This window comes from Dama dama, chromosome 18 (assembly GCF_033118175.1).
Source record: "Dama dama isolate Ldn47 chromosome 18, ASM3311817v1, whole genome shotgun sequence".
Lineage (NCBI taxonomy): Eukaryota > Metazoa > Chordata > Mammalia > Artiodactyla > Cervidae > Dama > Dama dama.
Window position 1 is genome coordinate 9919938 of NC_083698.1, and position 20077 is coordinate 9940014.

The 20077-nt window shown below is 39.1% G+C and overlaps 1 protein-coding gene across 8 annotated transcripts in view; it reads right to left on the minus strand.

The window, feature by feature from the left end:
• Positions 1-4502: 4502 nt before the first annotated feature.
• HEPACAM2 (HEPACAM family member 2) overlaps positions 4503-20077 on the minus strand; it is a 53349-nt gene continuing 37774 nt past the window's right edge. For 2 of the 8 annotated variants that reach the window (XM_061164909.1, XM_061164908.1), the window contains exons 5-9: positions 16090-16215; positions 15978-16002; positions 15848-15885; positions 14007-14080; positions 10244-10357 (exon numbers count right to left, since the gene is read on the minus strand). In XM_061164909.1, the coding sequence (XP_061020892.1) occupies positions 10244-10357; positions 14007-14080; positions 15848-15885; positions 15978-16002; positions 16090-16215 (377 nt within the window). The other 6 variants (XM_061164903.1, XM_061164902.1, XM_061164907.1 and 3 more) reach the window with 6 other exon arrangements.

Below are 20077 nucleotides of genomic sequence, written 5' to 3' on the forward strand. Positions count from 1 at the left end.
AGAGTCTTTCCTGGTGGCGTACGCATCGCTCAGCCAAGATGGATGCTAGCGAGAGGGAGTCTGGGAAGTGGACAGACACACGGTGTCTCCTTTCCGACCTTTCCCGAACTCTTCCAGATGATGGTGGCTTATTAGTTCCTTATTCCTTATCAGGATCTCCTGTCATAAAACAACTCATGCAAATGGTTACTATAGTGCCTGGCCAGGGTGGGCAGTTTCAATTAGTGTGCTTCCCCTAACAATTTCATGGCATATAGATGGGGAAACAATGGAAACAGCGACAGACTGTATTTTCTTGGACTCCAAAATCATTGCAGAGTGTGACTGCAGCCATGAAATTAAAAGACACTTGATCCTTGGAAGAAAAGCTATGACAAACCTAGATAGCATACGAAAAAGCAGAGACATTACTTTGCTGACAAAGGTCCATCTAGTCAAAGTTATGGTTTTTCCAGTAGTCATGTATGGATGTGAGAGTTGGACCATAAAGCTGAGCGCTAAAGAACTGATGCTTTTGAACTGTGGTGTTGGAGACAACTCTTGAGAGTCCCTTGGACTACAAGGAGATCGATCAAACCAGTCAATTGTAAAGGAAATCAGTCCTGAATATTCATTGGAAGGACCGATGTTGAAGCTGAAACTCCAATACTTTGGCCACCTGATGTGAAGAACTGACTCATTGGAAAAGACCCTGATGCTGGGAAAGATTGAAGGCAGGAGAAGAGGGGGACGACAGAGGATGAGATTGTTGGATGCCATCACTGACTCAATGGACACGAGTTTGAGTAAACTCCAGGAGTTGGTGATGGACAAGGAAGCCTGGCGTGCTGCAGTCCATGGGGTTGCAAAGAATTGGACGTGACTGAGTGACTGAACTGAACTGATATGGAACCTAGAAAAATGACACTGATGAACCTATTTGCAGGGCATGAATAGATATACAGATGTAGAGACTGGACTTGAGGAGGCAGTGGGGGGAGGAGAGGGTGGGACAAACTGAGAGAGTACCACTGACATATGCACGCTAACAGGTGTAAAATAGATGCCTAGTGGGAAGCTGCTATATTACACAGGGAGCCCAGCCTGGCGCTCTCTGATGACCTAGATGGGTGGGAAGGGGGTGGGGTGAGAGAGAGGTTCAAGAGGGAAGGGACATATGTACGTGTAAAGCTGATTCACATTGTTGCACAGCAGAAGCCAACACAACATTGTAAAGCAATTATCCTCCAGTTAAAAAAAATTTTTAAATGTAATTCTGTAAAGCAATAATCCTTCAATTAAAAGATAAATTAAAAGGGGAATATTGTGTAGGTTATGCACAAAATGCATTTTATGTAAGTGACTTGAGCAAGTCTTTTAACTGTCTGAGTATTTGTTCCTTCATCTGTAAAGCAGCCATGCTTTATTCTAGCCCACAAGGTTCTTGGGAAGATCTATATGGGTAATAGTTGTAAAAGTATTTGTAAACTTCAAGGTTAACATGATAATCCCACTAAGAAGTGTATGTGGTAAATAAGAAGGAAGGAGAACATCAGTGTTACATCCAAGTGCTGTGTCTTACTTCCGTCTACTCATTAGAAAGAAATCTCTGCTTTCTTACTGCCTTATGAAACTAAAACAAACACATTCATATATATTTGAACATGAACTTTAGAAGAATATATAAAAATGACATACAAGTTCACAGGGATGATAGATGCATACAGAAGCAGAAAATTAAAAGTTTCTTAAAATAAGTTAAATCTTTAATAACATATAGTAAATTATATGTCATGTACTGTGCAATTTTATTAATACAATTTTATTAAACAGAACTTTATAGGGTGTGTGATTTTGTAAAACTTAGGGATCACATGAACCTTCTTGAAGTGTATGTGTGCCATTTATGTTAACTGAGATTGTCTTATTAATATGGAAGTGCTCAAACGTCAGAAAGACAGGGAAAATTGTTTTATTCATAAGGATTTTAATTTTTTTGCTTAAAAGATTATCAGTAAGATATACTCTTTCAAAATAATAAGCAGGAGGAATATGATTCTCTTCCAAGTTAGAGGCAGGAATATAAAGTTAAAAATTTTAACAACAGCCACGATTATGTTTAGTAATAAGGAAAGAACTTTAGGCTGTTTTTAAAGATTAATTTGTTAATTAGGTGAAAATCTGGGTTGATTCATCACTTCCCTTGATTAATTTATGAGATTTTCATCCCTATTTACTAAAAAAAGCAGTGAGTCATCCGGTGTTACACACCAGTGACAGCAAAAGTTAATTAGATTCTAGATCCTTTCACATTTCTCCCTTTAGCAATTCCTTGCTGCTTTGAGTGGAACCACGCACTAAGAGGGTCTGTGTGTTTTTGTGTGTGTGAGAGATACAAAAGTGAGAAGAATTACAAGTGACTGAAAAGTGAGTTTCAAAAAGATAAGAATATGTGCTTATATTTCCCTTGGTTGCGGCAAGAAAATCTGGAGGGATAAACAGAAACAGCCAAACCAAAAACCAAAACCAAACACTAATAAAAAAAGTTTTCTTAATGCATACTTTTTATAGGATTTTGACTTGTGAATCATGTGAATGCATAATTACATATTTAAGGAAAGGCTGTTTAATGTTATATTTAAAATGCATAACCAATAAGGACCTACTAGATAGCACAGGAACTCTGCTCAATGTTATGTGGCAACCTGGAGGGGAAGGGAGTTTGGGGACGAATCAAAACATGTATAGGTATGGCTGAGTTCCTTCACTGCTCACTTGAAACCATCACAATATTGTTAATCAGCTATTAAAAAATAAATAAAAAATAAAAATGAAATAAGCTACAAGATATATTGTACATCACAGGAAATATAGCCAATATTTTATAAGTGGAATACAATCTTTAGAATTGTGAATCACTATGTTGTACACCTAGAACTTACAATATTGTTGAATATTGTACATCCATTATACCTCAATAAAAAATTGTAATTTTGAAGCAAAAAAGAAAAAGGCTGTTTAAGACTATGTTTTAAAGTGTCCCAAAATTTGATCTAGGAACAGGAATACAGAGATGCAGCAGTAGCTTATTGTAGTTAGAATCTTGGTGTTGGAGAAGACTCTTGAGAGTCCCTTGGACTGCAAGGAGATCAAATCAGTCAACCCTAAAGGAAATTAGTCCTGAATGTTCATTGGAAGGACAGAAACTGAAGCTGAAGCTCCAATATTTTGGCCACCTAATGAGAAGAACTGACTCATTGGAAAAGACCCTGATGCTGGGAAAGACTGAAGGCAGGAGGAGAAGGGGATGACAGAGGATGAGATAGTTGGACGGCATCACCGACTCGATGTACATAAGCTTGAGCAAACTCTGGGAGTTGCTGATGGACAGGGAAGCCTGGAGTGCTGCAGTCCATGGGGTTGCAAATAGTTGGACTTGACTAAGCAACTGAACTGAACTCCAAGGAAGAAGATACATGGTCTCTGGAAGGAAGCGAATTCAAGCTTGAGAAAGGAGGAGAGAGGCGGATGGACCTGGGGTGCCTGGGTTGTTGGGAAGGGTGATCTGCTCTCTCCTAGCCCTACAATAAGACTGCAACCTTTCTTTGGCTCTGACAACTACAGATGGCATTTGGTTTAGAGGCCCCTCCTTAGACATCCTCCTGTATATGCCATGTGATCTCAGGGGTATAAAATAGTATTCTCAGATGAAGGGGAATTCATCATACTAGTTATTAACCTCATTTCTTTTTTCACACTGCCTTTGTAAACTCTCATTTTTCCTTCATCCTGTTTTCTTTATCACCTTTATTTTGAGGGGTATATTTTATCTTGTTCTATTATGCATTTATATGAGCTACCATAAATCCTTTCTGGAACTGGAGGGAGTAGGAATAAACGTATGCATGACTAACCTGAGAAAATTCTAACAGGTTATTTTCCTGGGAGTGAAATTACAAGCGATTTTATATTTATTTTTTCCAGATTTATTGAGATATAATTGACATATAACATTGTGTTAAGTCTAAGGTGTGGTGATTTGGTACCTGTATATATTGTAAAATAATTACCACAATAAGGTTAGTTAATACATCCATCACCTCACATAATTACATTTTTTTTTCTTTTGTCATGAGAACGTTTCAGGTCTACTCTCTACAGGTGATTTTAATTGCTTTATGGTTAGCTTTCTGCATTTCCAAGTATAGATCCACTTTTAACAATGGGCATGGATTCCTTTTTTAATTAAATACTTTTTTTTTTTTTTTTACCAAATGTAGAGGAAAATATTTGTGGTAGAACTAATGGACTTTTCCAGCAGAAAAATATATAAGGCTAGTAGAGAAAAAAGAGCAGGAAAGAATGAGTAAGTTGTAGGACTTAGTTTTCCTTTTACCATGTGATTCTACGAAAATATAAGAGATATAGTATAAATATAGTGGTTTACTCAAAATGCATTTTAAAAAGAAATGCTACTGTTTTTATTTTTTAAAATTTTGTTTTTTTATTGCAGTTAATTTACAATATTGTTAGTTTGAGGTGTACAACAAAGTGATTTTTTTCAGGTTCTTTTCCCTTTTAGGTTATTACAAAATATTGAGTAGAGTTCCCTGTGCTATATAGTAGGTCCTTGTTGGTTATCTATTTTATATATAGTAGTATATATATGTTAATCCCAAACTCTTAATTTAGTTCTCCCCTCCCTTTCCTTTTAGGTAACCATAAGTTTGTTTTCTATGCCTGTAGGTCTATTTATGATTTGTAAATTAGTTCATTTATATCATTTTTTGATTCCTTATATAAGCAATATCAAATGATATTTGTCTTCCTCTGGCTTACTTCACTTAGAACGATAACCTCTAGGTTCATCCATGTTGCTGCAAATGACATTATTCCATTCTTTTTCATGGTCATCTAATATTCCATTGTATGTAACTGTCCCATCTTCTTTATCCACTCATCTGTTGATGGACATTTAGGCGCTTCCATGTCTTACTTATTGTAGATAGTGCTGCAATGAACACTGGGGTGCACATATCTTTCAGAATTAGCATTTTCTCCAGACATAAGCCCAAGTGTGGTTATGCTGGGTCATACTGTAGCTCTTATTTTTAGTTTTTTACAGAACCTCCATATTGTTCCTCACAGTGGCAGTACCAATTTTCACTTCCATCAACAGTGTAGGAGTGTTCCTTTTTCTCCACATCCTCTCCAACATTTATTATTTATAGATGTTTTAATGATGGCCATTCTGACCTTTGTGAGGTAATACTTCATCATAGTTTTGATTTGCAGGAAATGCTCTTCTTTTGATGTCTTTCTTCTGTATAAAATAATAGGCCATGAGACATAGCTTAAAGTCAGAAAATTTTGCATAGTTCTTCTTTTTTAATAGTTGGAAGGTGAGGCACTGCATGGACTTAATGTCACCGATGTCATTTTAAATCCCCCACTGCTGTATATTTAGACTACCTCTACCTTTACTTAGCCAGAATGAAATCCTAAAGAGCGGCACTGGCAGGTCAGTGTCTGTAGCCAAAGTCAATGAATATAAATATTTGTCTTTCATCTTCAAGACTACGAGACTTGGATGACCGCCCCGACCCCACTCCCCCGGCCTCGCTGTGCCCTGAAGCTCTCTGTGCCACTCTGCAGACCTGCTTCTCTCTGGGCCGCGACCACCTTTCCTACGAAGGGTTTCCGCAACAGGATTCTTGGTAGTTTGATCTGGTAAATTTTATCTAGCAGTCTTGCCTAGTGCTAACTGTTATCCGAATCAGTTATTTCATTTGGGAGTTATAAAGTGGTGTTTTTAAATTCTACCATTTGGTTCCTGTTTTTGTTTTTTAGAATACAGCAATATACAAGGAGAAGTCACAATCCAATAAAGTAAAAATTTCTAGCCTGAAAAGTAAATAGCCATGTGAGAGCAAGAGTCTTATTTTGGCACACCGGGGAAAAGGGATTAAAAAAATCTAATTCTATAATGTCAATTTATGTAAGATTTTTACTCTGCAAGACAAAGAATCAAGGCTATATATAAGCAAAAGCATAATAATTTATTTGAATCCTCTGTTCCTTGAACAAAAGTAAAAATCAGACTTTAATAAGTCATTTCCTTCAGTGTTTTACAAGTCTTGTAAAAAACTCCATTGGTGATTGATGACCTAGGAGAAGGCACACTCTTGCTTTTGTGACAATCATCTTTATTATTCCATGGTACAAACAGCAAGAAGGAAATTTGGGAATGAAAATTTAAAAGTGTAGCAATTTAAAATTTAATAAAACAAAGCCTGCTGAAGATTTTACAAATAAAAGTTTCCACACTTGTAGGTTAGATAGGATAGTGTCGGTGCTGAGGAAAGGGAAAGTATAGATTAGAACTAATTGAGCTTTGTAGGAAACATGATACAAAAAGAGTAATTGGAAAGTCCCGTCCTTTTCTTTCTTCTGTCAGCACGATAAAGGCTGTCCTCTGGGAACTCTTGCCCCACCACGCTCCTCTGCTGCACAATGCATTGTGTGTATGCTGGAAAATCTGCGGTCAGATTTTTATAAATGACTTTATTCTGCATTAAAAGGACCAATGAGTAAGAGGTATCTGGCTTGATTTCTTCACTGATTCCAGATGAATATACATTTCCACTGCTTTCCTCAAAATGTGCTTTCCTTATTTCACTTAAATGCACTGCTTTGCCCGTGAATGCTTACCTAGTGAAGAGACATGCAAAATGTTCTACAGATTTCCAGGTCTACAGGTTGAAGAACCTTAAATTCGTTCATTCCCTGCTACAGCTGCAAATAATGAGAACTTTGAACTAGTTCAAGAAAACTATATTTACAAGTCAATAAGTATAAAGAGTAAGCCATCACTCAATTCTGTAGATAATTTCTTTTTGAAACTAAAAGGTTGACTTACGTGAATGTCCTATGAGCAAGTTGGGTTTAAAACAAACTGTGCCAAGAGTATTTAAATGAGGTTGACAGACAGCATTTAAATAAATGCAGCTATGAATTCAATAAACAAATGACCGAGTACTAGAATATGAACACAGGCCAACTCACCAATTTGTTAAACACCAGTTCAGTTAGGTAATAGACATGTGTAGTAATGAAAACACTGCTAGAATAATAGTCTAAGAGCCAAAGGAAAAACATTTTGGCTGTGTTTCTATCTCACAACCAACTGTCAAATAGAGGTAAAGAAAGCAGTAAGTTACAGTTCTTTACCCCAAGCTGGGAATGCTGGAGATTCACTAACCACCTGTAATACTGCATTATTCATGAAATTGATCTCTAAATTTAATTGGACCTAGAGAATAAAACCATAGATAATCAGGAAAGAAAAATGATTTCTGCAAGCTTAGGGAATGTTTATTCTATTGAGGAATACTTGTTCTACTAAGGATTACTGATCTTCAGTTAAAACAAGCAAAGAGGAGCTCACTAAGCTATAAAACCTTTAAAAGACTATGTCTTATATTTAATCTCTATCCCTAGTACATAGTTAATGACCTGGAGATGTTTGTAGATTGACTGTAAAAAAAAAATACAAGTGCAAAACAGTTTCTGATGAAATAAAAAGAAAATATTCTACCTGCTTGTTTTAAAAATTTAGAATAGGTAGCCACATCTGTATTCAAGGAAAACAACAGTTAAAAAAAAATGTAGGTTCCCATTTAGGATGAGCTGGAAGAGAGAAAGAGGAGAAGAAAATTTAAAAGTGATATTAGAGAGGAGGGAGACAGGAGGAGACAGAGGAGGAGAGAAGAAGGAAAGAGAAGGCAGATTCAGAGAGGGAAGACATCTTAGGATGGAGGTAAAGTCAAAACAAAGACACACAAATGGAACTTCCTCAGAAGATGGGGAGGAATGAGGTGAGAAGAGAAAGGCCAAGAAGATGGGGAGTGGGTGAAGAGGAAAAGTTAAAATTTTACATAACCTCCTTCTCCTGTCTCTGTAACTGAGCTTGCCCCTTGCAAAGTCTAGATCACGTAGTCACGCAGTCTCAGAAAGTGGGGACTTGCAATACTAGGAACTGGAGTTTATCTCACTCACCCTGTCCTGCTCTTTGCAATGGCCCAGCGCCTGCAAACCTGCTTCATCATGCCTGTCCAGGAAGGCATCCCCCTCCCCATCGTGACTGCTGCTCCTGAGCAAGAAACCCCTTAGTTTAAACTAGCCTGTTGAGAACTAGTGTTGCCCACTACAGTCTGTCTATAAAAACTCTGTAATCCCTTTGTTTGGGGCTCAGAGCTTGGAGTGTTAACTCCTCTGGGCCGCCGGTGTAATAAACCTGAGTTCTCCAACTCTCCGAGAGTGGTGCTCGGTTTCTCGAGTACTGGTTTCTGCAACATGGGAAGCACTGGGGCTGGGAGTGTGTGTGTGGCGGGGGGCGGGGGGGGGGGCAGTCTTGAGTGGACTGCCCCTGGAAGGAGCGCGTCCTCAACAGCAGTTAAATAGTCCTTAATGAGCTTGAAAAAGAGCTTTTCTGCTGTATTTTCAACCTTCAAAGTTTATTTCTGAAATAAAATTTTATACTCTCAAGAAATTCTAGCGATATTGTTCATGTCTGAAAGCAGTCTAATTTCTGAGGATGATTTCCTTTTTTAATTTGAGGAATCATTTTTTTCACCAAATCATTTTATTTGGTGTTCTGAAATTATAGCTGCCATACTCCACAGTTGAAAATCAATATTTATTTCATTATTTGGAGACTTAAAAGATAAACCTCAAGTCTTCCTTTGGTTTGTTTGCAGGCTAACTGGAAAAATATAGAATGAAGGACAAAAAGAAAAACAAATGAATTTAAATAGGGCAAAATTTTTGCTTGGAAACAATCTTAAAATTAGGAAGCAGATAAAATCTTAAAATTAGGAAGCAGATATACTCTCAAAATTCTATATATTCCTTATTTTTAACAAAGAAAAATACCCCTTCATTTTCTATTCCAGACAGTAAAGAGGGTTGGGTATCATTTTAGAGAGGTTTTGTTTAACTGTCCTGGAATAACATTACACTATGGTGCCCTATGAGATTAATATCATAATGCTACAAAGCAATTTTATTTTCTTTTCAAACTGGAAGCTCCCAGCTCTGTCAGAGTCTGTTCTGAGTTACCTGACTCCCTTTTCTCCAGGTTCCTTGAGACAAGAAGGAATGCACTGATGGGGTCCTCTGAGGTGCTCCTGTCACTTATTCAGCCCTTAAATGAACGCACAGGTCCCCAGGGCTGGGTCTCCTCCCTGGAAGACCATTTCCCAGGCATTCATCCACTGCTAGCTGTTATCTTTGGTATTCACCCAGAGGTGTGCATGAATTACTTTGCTAGAACTGTTTTCTTTTGCCAAAGGGGAAGTTCCCGTGTATGGTTATTGATGTTCTTTTCAAAGTCAATAAATGACAAATAAAGAAATGATGGAAGATGATTCGTGGCAGTTATGCCTGTAGGCAGTTACAGCCCACAAAAAAGGGAAGTTCATTTCATTATTCCAAAAGGCTGTTGGCGTAGTTTTTCCACCTATGGGAAGGGAAAGCGACTGCCTGTTGTCAGCCCCCAGGTTAACTGGATGAGCAGTTTCCGGGCTTTTCTTGGAGTGAGCCCAGTTCTTACCACGGTGGTTCTATTCACTTGAGAGTAGACTGCTTTGAGTCTGTGAGAGGTGGGCATTTGATGGGGACAGTGTTGGGCACGTTTTGCAGGGTTTTTTTTTTCCTGGTCCTATTTGTAGTGATCCGCCTGCCAATGGAGGAGATGCGGGAGACACGGGTTTGATCCCTGGGTCAGGAAGATCCCCTGGAGGATGAAATGGCACCCCACTCCAGTATTCTTGCCTGGAAAATTCCATGGACAGAGGAACCTGGTGGGCTATAGTCCACGGAGTTGCAGAATCGGACACGACTGCGTGACTGAACATGAACACACCCATTTGTAGTGATAGATCACTGGGCCTAAAACCACTACGTGTGTGCGTACGACCCCCTTCTTCTCCAGAAGTGGATTCATTGGGGGAAATGCTAGATTCTAGAGCTCTGCGTCCGGCCCACTGGCCCAAGTACTTGGCCCCAGAAGATACTTGTACGTTTGCCTGTTTTATTTCTTAGAGCTGTTTTCAGGTGGGAAAGTGTGTTCACATGTAGGGGAGCTATAATTTTCTGTTTTTAATGTATCTTTTTTCTTCTGAACCTTTCAATAAACTCTGGGGACAGCAGGGACTGAATGCTGAGCCCTCTCAACATAGCATCATCAAACACAAGTTCATACTTACTCTGGATGATCTTGCTGTTGGGCAGGGATGTGCTGAATAACTTCGTAAATTGTACTGTGCAGATCTTGCCCTGGTACACCATCAGAGGCTGGAACAGATCTCGTGGGCATCTAGAAAATAGAGCATTAAAATAATTGGCAGACTAGCAAATGGAATTTCCACTTCACTACACAGCTGAAAACAATTGGAAGAGGTGATGATGAGAGAATTAGAACTGTATAACTTCCCTTCATGGCCTTCCCTGGTGGCTCAGTGGTAAAGAATCCACCTGCCAATGCAGAAGATGTGAGTTTGATCCCTGGGTAGGGAAGAGCCCCTGGAAGAGGGCATGGCAACCCACTCCAGTATTCTTGCCTGGGAAAACCCATAAACAGAGAAGCCTGATGGGCTACAGTCCATGCGGTGGCAAAAGAGTCGGATATGGCTTAGCGACTAAACAATAACAACTTCCCTTCAATATCCATTTCCTCCTTGCTACAGTTCCTTTCACTTAGCCTATAGTAGTTTGTGCAGTGGCACAGCTATGAGGTCAGAAGAGGAATAGCTGGGCAAACTGTCACTTTTTTCCTCCATTTAAGCAAAAAGCTGGCAGTACTGTATAGGAAGTGCAATTGAAAGAAAAAAATAGCAAAGGGGAAGATATCAGCATAGCTTAGAATCAAAGAGCATATATTACTATCCTTTATATTATATCTCAGTCTTAGCTTTTTGATACTAATTGCCAATTATGTGTGCAAAGGTGGTTTAGGAAAAAGAATAATGTATAGCCAGAAGCCCTCATCACGTGGCAAGTTAGTAAAGACAGTACCAAGAAATACCGAACATACACGGGAAGATGGTTTGGTTTGAATGCAGTAATGGGCTTTAAAGGCAAAGACTTAAAATGGAATACTGGATGTTTTTATTCAACAGAATAAAACATACTATAAAAGCTTGTGAATTAAAAAAAGATAAAGGCTTGGATGAATGTGGAAAGTATAGTAGCATATGCTTGGTTAAGATCAACATGTATTTTATTATTGCAAGTGGCATTTTTGTTTCATTAACTCCTATTTCTTATATTTGATGCTGCTACTCTTATAAATACTTCCCAAGTCTTTTGCTAAAGTCTGGCTCCCCTCCTCATCCCAACTCATCCTATGTTCATTGTACTTGTGGCCACTTTCAGTCCTTTGTATTTATATAGTCCTACCCGTAGAGGACTCTTTGCACTATATAGATCATCTGAAGAGTTCTTTATTTCATCCCCATTTGACTTGCCAGATCACTTTGGAAGAGCTTCAGGTTTTTCTGGAAACTTCCTATTTCCATTCTACTTGTTAAAGCTTTCACAACAGTCCTAGGCTATGTGATTTGATTCATCCCATCATTTTTGTGTCAAGGGAACTTTGGTTCAGAGTCTGGACTTAAGATCAAGTCTTGATTTTCTTTGGTAGAGAGGTATTCAGGGGCTATGATAAAAGCAATCTACAGGCTTCTCTGCTGGTCCAGTGGTTAAGACTTTGCCTACCAATACAGTGGGTGCAGGTCCTATTCCTGGTCAGGGGCTAAGATCCCACATGCCTCATGGCCAAACATCGAAACGTAAAACAGAAGCAATATTGTAACAAATTTAATAAACACTTTAAAAATGGTCCACATCAAAAAAAGTCTTTAAAAATTTTTTTAAAAAGCAATCTATATAGAAAATGACTAACTTACTCACGTAACCTAATACTAGAGCTGTTAGCAAGTAATAAATTTGTTCATTCTATGCCATTGCTTTCTGTACAATTCCCAAAAAGAAGTGCTAAATGGACAAAGAAAAGTATAGCAAGTAGACAGAGGAGTATTCATCTGTTCATGTATCACGAGAAACTAAAAGATGGATTGCGATTTTTGAAAAATCATAAAGTTAGTAATTCATTCCCCTTGGTAACTTCAATTTTGAGATCTTGGTCATGTTATTATTATTCCTTTCTCAAAGCCATTGCATTCAGCTGCTAATCTTCACACAATTCTGGCTGCTTCTAACGTGGATCCTTTTCCTCTTCCTCCTTGGGTTGTTCGTGTTGGTTTCTCACTTCTTCCCAAAGCACCTGGATCTGCCAATGAAAGACCTCAGCTGATTCCTCAGGAGTTTTCATCTCTGAAGATGGGTATGGTTCCAAATCGAGTTATTCCACTTATGACAGATTCCCTGGTGGCTCAGATGGTAAAAAAAATCTGCTTGTAATGCAGGAGACCTGGGTTTGATCCCTGGGTTGGGAAGATCCCCTGGAGGAGGGAATGGTTACCCACTCCAGTATTCCTGCCTGGAGAATCCCATGGACAGAGGAGCCTGGCAGGCCACAGTCCATAAGGTCACAAAGAGTTAGACATGACTAGGTGGCTAACACTTTCACTTTTCTGGTATGTAATCAAGCATTCATTTCTTGGCCTTAGGTTCTTTAGAACTGTAGCATTTTGAACAAACAGAGGTCCTCTCAATACAATCTTAAAACTGAGTACTGGTTAATTGCAAGTATAAATTTAAAGTTTCTTACATAGAACTCACCCCTTTCCAATGCATTCCTAGGAATAAAATATGACTTCAAAATTCATTTCCAGGTCTTATCAAGCTTCAGTTTCCTGCTTTTCCATTTAAAAGACATGCCTGAGAGGGGTGCTTGCTGTCATGATGAGGGAGCTGTCTCTGAAATAACTGATCCACCAAATTATTTGTTTCTGTCTTTTTGGTTGTAGAAGTGAACGGTGAGCCTATCCTGTCTGAGACTGAACAGGACATTGCAAAGATTGTGCAATGCAGTTTTGCCCTTTACCTGTGACGATGTGGACACTGGTGCTATGACTCACCCACAAGAAGATGAAATTCCATCATTCCCCCTCCATTACTCACTGGCATTTGAGAAATAAAGCCTGTGGCCAGGTAACTTGCTGGATGAACTCAGAACCTTAGAATTCTCTGAACAAGTGAGACAACCAATCCTAAATGGCAAATAGTTTTAAAAAATGGAAATGAAAATGCCCAGGCAAGTAGTTCATTGCAGGGGCCCCTTTCTTAGATGAACTATCACAGGGGCATAAGGAAACAGGAAAGATCAGTTGTATATAAATCTATAAAAATGTTAATGAGCTGATTAGCTCAGAGAAACATTCTATTTGTCTCTTAAACAAAATTGATTGCTTCAAAGACCTTGTCTGTGCAGACTGGAAAAGAAAAAAAAAAGCTTCAACTGTATAAAAGTTCTCTTGCACCTTCAGAAAAAATTAAAATACGTACCTGCATATTTTGGGTTTCTACACTACCTTTCTTCTGAAGGGCATAAAGTACCTGTATAATCAATTGTCTCTGCAATGTCCTCAGGAGATATGAGGGGGAATTAAAGGGGAAGCTGAATGACAGAGACAGTCAGTGAAGAGACAGTCCACAGTCATCAAAGTGATGCAGAATGATTTAAACCAGGGTCTCTCCGTCCCTTTTTTATTCAATTCTTTTGACCTTCAACCGAGTTAATTCTCTCTCCACTGAGCTTACCAGGTAAAGAATGATTATTAATTCGTGTAATTTCCTTATTTGTGTTAGCCTTTTTGATAGAGGCTTAGAAAAACACTTTAGCTCCCCAGATCCGGCACCACCATTCATAATAGAGTGAGTCAATACGGCTGAGGGTAGTGCAGTCATTGGATTGCGGTGCCCCCAGGTTTAAAGGAATGCTGCTTACACCTCTGCTGAAGCAGAATGCTACTTCTAGGATAAGCAGCCACTAGAAAACCAACCCTGGAAACACCAGAAGCATCTGGGAAAGCAACAAATTCGTATATTCCAAAGTCATCCAGCGCATCCTCGTGGCCTGAAATGGAAAACAAATACTCCTTACAAACCAAATGCCTTGTACTGCGATTGTTATACTTTTTTTTTTTTTTTAAGAAACCTTTATAAAGTGATCTTTATGGTTTACTTCAAGTGGTATGGTTTACTTCAAATTAACATTTCCCATTGACTCAATGAACATGAAGTTGAGCAAACTCTGGGAGATGGTGAAGGACAGGGAAGCCTGGATTGCTGCAGTCCATGGGGTCGCAAAAAGTTGGACACTGCTGAGCGACTGAACAACAACAATCCTCTATAGCCATGCTGCCACTAAGTGCGGAGAAGGCAATGGTACCCACTCCAGAGCTCTTGCCTGGAAAACCCCATGGACAGAGGAGCCTGGCAGGCTGCAGTCCATGGGGTCGCACAGAGTCGGACACGACTGAAGCGACTTAGCAGCAGCAGCAGCAGCCACTAAGTAGTACTGGAAATCACTCCTTTTGAAGCTCAGAATTGAAACTGAATTGGGACAATTATCCTTAAAGCCTGATGTGGGAACACTGGTGTATCATATATATTCAAATAAACACATGTGGGCAGCCTTGCCCTTTGTAACTTTCAGTTACCAGAGACTTGTGGCCACCAAGGCCTCAATCTGTCAATCGCAGCAGCTCTTAATCCACCCATAATATTGCTATGTTCTGCTAGATCTAACAGAGTCCACCAGGACTGATAAGAAGAAAATAAGCGACTAAGAGCTTCCCTTGTGGCTCAGCTGGTAAAGAATCCACTTGCAATGTGAGAGACCTGGGTTTGATCCTTGGGTTGGGAAGACCCTCTGGAGAAGGGAAAGGGTACCCACTCCAGTATTCTGGCCTGGAGAATTCCGTGGACCGTATAGACCATAGGGTTGCAAAGAGTTGAACACGACCTAGCAACTTTCACTTCACTTCATGGCTGCCTATGCATACAAAATAGAATATACAAGTTCAATATCACCTAAACTATCATCTGTAAAATGTAGGGTGGCTCTTCCAGGTAGTCTCTGGGAGCTTTCAGAACTCCAACACTTTATTATTTGTGAGAAAGGACTAGATAAGGGGAAGGAGACCCATGTTTACTAAGAATCCAGGCATTCTATTAGGTGCCTATAACACTGGATTTAATTCTCAGAGCAACCCTAAGAGGACGTTATGAGCGTTAATGTAGAGATGAGTGGAGGTCAGGAAAAATAATTTTCCCAAGGTGACACTGGGAGGAAGAGGCACATATGGGACAGAAATCCAGCTCCTATGATTCTAAGGCCTGAGCAAAAGCCCCACTGTTAACAGAACAACTCAGGCGGGAGTCAGAAGTGATGGCAGTGAGGGGCACCCCTCGGGTCGGAGAAGCAGCAGCCTGGGGGACCTCCCTTTCCTCTTCTCCCTGGACGGGAGCTATCAGCACTGTGTCTGCTTCACAAACTGACGCAGCGAGAGAACACTTGGGCAGTTCCAAAATTGTAAGAGGATCATGGAGTATGGGTCAGTGATGGTGGGCGAATGATAGTCTCTCTGAGCCTTAGTTCTCTTGCCTGCAAAATGGTGTTGAAAGTGTCTTTCGGGGCTTCTCTTACAGATCTATGTGACCTACACAAAACTAATACAAGGGATAGCATTTCGTGAAGTGAGGGCAGTCACCCTGGGAGGGGATGGTTAGCATTATCTCATGAATTCTGTTATCTCAACAGTACATTATATAGAATAGCTAATATTAACAATATATATTAATAATGATAATACATAGCCCCTCTCAGCCTGGCCATTACCTGAAAATGTTCGTGCTTTCCTGTATTCTGTTTCTGGCCTGAAAAGACAAATTGGTGTTTCTGTCAGTCTTAATCACTGAGGAAAAAGCATTCCAGAGAAAAATTATTTTCATAGAAACATATACATTACCTGCCTTCTAGCTTTTGTTTTATAACTAAAAAACAGAAAGAAAAAAACATAGTAAGATGCTTTTTAGTATACATATAAACCATTCGTATATATTTTTTAAATTTTAACCTACCTTTGTAGGGTTGAAATTTTTTCCATAAGAGAAGAAGACACATGGATATAATCAAAAAGAGTGATATTCCAGTTATACTTGCTAAAGGGGATAATGATTTCCCTTTCTGTGCAAGCTTCTCTATTCCTAAATAAAAAGACAAGTATATTTTAATATTTTTTAAAGATCAATAATAAATTATTATATAGCTTGACTTTATGCTTTGTTCTAAATGGTACAGTACTGCAAATGTATATATATTACACTATACACACACACACACACACACACACACACACACACACATATACACACATACAGAGTCTGAGCAAGACCTAACAGAAGGAATACACTTATTTGAGAATACACACTAAACTTTCTAAGGATATTTATGATTGGAAATGTGGTGAGCTGTTCAGAATAATACCATTATGTTATACTAGATGTAGTAAATAGCTCATGTCATATTTTTCAATAGTGTTTGCTAGCATTTAACTTGGATCTGTTGGATCTCATTGTATGAACATCCCCAGATGCTAGGCTGCTCTCTCTCTCTTCCCATCTCACTTTTTAAACACTGTTCATGTATGTGGATTTTTTAGAGTGGTGGTGTGTGATTAAATGTACAAGAGGAGAGGTGTTAAGTTTAAATAATTGCTAATTTTTGACCAATAAAGAGATTTTAATTTCTAAAATAAAATGTGCGTGATTGTCAACAGAATATTTTAAGTCCCACTTTGGACTTCAATTCACTTTGGTTTGCAAGTCATTCCTTTTGTTAATATTCCTATAGAAAATATAGTGCTAATAGCTAACACCTGTTGAGTGCTTACAATATGTCAGGCTCCATTCTAAGAGTTCATGATACGTATCAACCCCTGGATGTCACAACAATGTTATTAGGGAGGGCTCAGAGGGTAAAGAATCTGTCTGCAATGCAGGAGACATGGGTTCCATCCCTGGGTTGGGAAGATCCCCTGGGGGAGGGCATGGCAACCCATTCCAGTATTCTTGCCTGGAGAATCCCCATGGACAGAGGAGTCTGGTGGGCTATAGTCCATGGGGTCGCAAAGAATTGGACATGAATGAGTGACTAAGCACAGCACAGCACATTACTAGTATTATGCCCTCTTAGAGATGGGGAATCTGACCCTGGGCTCACTCAGGAAGTAAGTGGCAGAGTCCAGATGAGACCCCAGACTCTTGGCACTCTGTACTTCCTCACTTTGATGCTGTTTTGACAAAATTTACTAGGTATGGCAAAGTTGACACTAGTTCCAGACTATAACATGCTTAGTCAGAGAGTTAATCTATGAAGTGGAAATTGTTGTGACCCTCAACAAAAGCAAGTAACAGATGTCTTCCATATTACATGTGAATCAGGTATTGATGTGGACATGAATGGTGGTAGCTGCCCATCTCAGTCCAGTTGAATGTGGGGGGTCACAGTCATGGGATGTCACTTCCCTTCTGCCATGGTGGAGAACAGCTTGAAGCATCTGGGTGTGGTGAAGAACACGGTGGAGACTTAACTCTGCAATAAATATCCAGCCTGCATCCTGTCGACTTCTACCAACAAAGACTCGGCTGAGGCCTCCAGCAGCCAAGATAAGGATGAAAACTTAATCTTCCCCTTCTTTCACTGTGGACCTATATATACTCTCTCAGCTTTTCTACCTGCAACACTTGCACTTTTTAATCTTCCCCGAATCTTGTTAAAATGTAGTGTAGATCATATATGTTAAACTCCAGTTAAAAAGTCAGGGGAATCATGATATCTCCTTTAATTTCTCCATGAATTGCTCTTCTTATATTCCCTTTAGGTCCTTAAGAGTTTAGGCAAGTTGCTTTTCTTCACCAAAAATCTTGACTATTTCAGATGGTATGTTTATATGTTTCTGGTAGGTATTCAGAGAACTGTGTTCTTAAAATGTTCCTTTTTTTTCTTTACATGTTTTAAAAAATTTGTTTAGTTATTTAGGCTGTGTTGGGTCTTTGTTGCTCCATGAGGGCTTTCTCTAGTTGCAGTGAGTAGAAGCTACGCTCTAGCTGCGGTGTGCGGGCTTCTCCTTGTAGTGGCTTCTCTTGTGGTGCAGCGTGGGCCCGAGGGTGCAGGGCTTCAGTAGTTGTGGCACATGGACTCCGGAGTGAGCAGGCTTCAGTAGTTGTGGTGCGTGCGCTTAGCTGCGTTGCGGCATGTGGGTTATTCCCACACCAGGGATCAAACCTGTGTCCCCTGCATCGGCAGGTGGATTCCTAACCACGGGACCACCAGAGAAGTCCCCAAAATGTTCTTTTTATGGAATTACAATAGCTATGTAATATTTATTGCTTTTAAACAGGTTGTAAATTAAACTTTTTTCAGCTTTGGGTAGAAGAAATAAAAGCAAGGTAGTATAAAATGAGCTAGAATTGCAACTTATTGGTTCTGAGCTAGAACAAAACATCGCAAAACTTATTAGAAATATTATTTTTCCTCCTTTTCTCTCGGTTAATAATTTGTAGAAAAAGTTACACTCTCCCACTGTTAGAATGTTGGCCTTTTAGTCGGTAACTGTTTTAGCATTTGGGGGATCACTGTGTGAGGTCTAGGCCTTTCTTCAGATACCACGCTCCTACTTCACAGGTTTGTTTTCTCTAAAGAGCTGGGCAGTGTTGAATGAGCTGCTTACCTCTAAGGGCCTGGATTTTCACAGTAGTAAAATGAGGAGGCTGGAGTGACTGGTCTTTAAGTTCTCTTGTTGCTTAAATATTATATGATTTGAGGCAGCCAGAGAGTTTTACATGAAGTTTATGCAAATAGGACATTATATGCAATAGTATGGAGAAGACTCTTGAGAGTCTCTTGGACTGCAAGGAGATTGTATCAGTCCATCCTAAAGGAAATCAGTCCTGAATATTCACTGGAAGGACTGATGCTGAAGCTGAAGCTCCAATACTTTGGCCACCTGATGTGAAGAACTGACTCATTAGAAAAGACCCTGATGCTGGGAAAGATTGAGGGCAGGAGGAGAAAGGCACGACAGAGGACGAGATGGCTGGATGGCATCACAGACTCAATGGATGTAAGTTTGAGCAAATTCCGGGAGATGGTGAAGGACAGGGAAGCCTGGCCTGGCGTGCTGCAGTCCATCGGGTTGCAGAGTTGGACACGACTGAACGACTGAACAACAATGCAGCGGTATGCTAATAACCGAGTATCAAAAAAGTTGTATGCGCACATATACATACAAAAGTTATAAATTTTACTGATGTGATAGATGTGCAGCCTAACTTAGAATTATTATAATAATAAAGTATGCAATACTCTTTATTGCTAATTCCAGATATCGAACCGATTCTCATGGTTTGTTTTTGATTTTTGCTGAACTCATGTATTTTCAACTATATTTTGAAACAATTAGATTTCAAATAAATGCTTGGTTATTATCCAATTCAGCAAAGAAATAGTTTACGTTGAAGATAAACAAGTGTAACTTCACCATGAATGTTGGTTGACATTTATTAAGATGAAACTGAAACAATGGTGACATTTATTGGAACTTCATTTAACAGTAATTTGAATAACTGCTTTGCTAAACTGGATAATAGTTTTTGAATACTGGAAGAACTCAAATATTTTTTGGCCATATATAATGTAATGGCTATGGAAACAATGCACTTTTAAATTTTCTCTGTATTATCATCTTCATCACTTAAGTGTAACAATCAACAATCTTTCCATCACTCTCATACATGGCAACAATCTTATTAATTGAACAATATCCCCTGAATTCTGTAGTTGCTGTGTGCAATATTCATATTATTTCATTTAGGTCAAATTGTTTTTCTTTATCATCATTAGGTTTTGACTGCTTGTTCTATCAGTCATATGCTAAAATCTCCCACTCTGTGGATTTTTCTATTTCTCTGCTCAATTTTTGCTATTTATTAGATGTACTTCGAAGATGTTCTAGTAGATGCATATAAATTCAGAATTTTTATATCTTCCTGCTGAACAGACCACTTC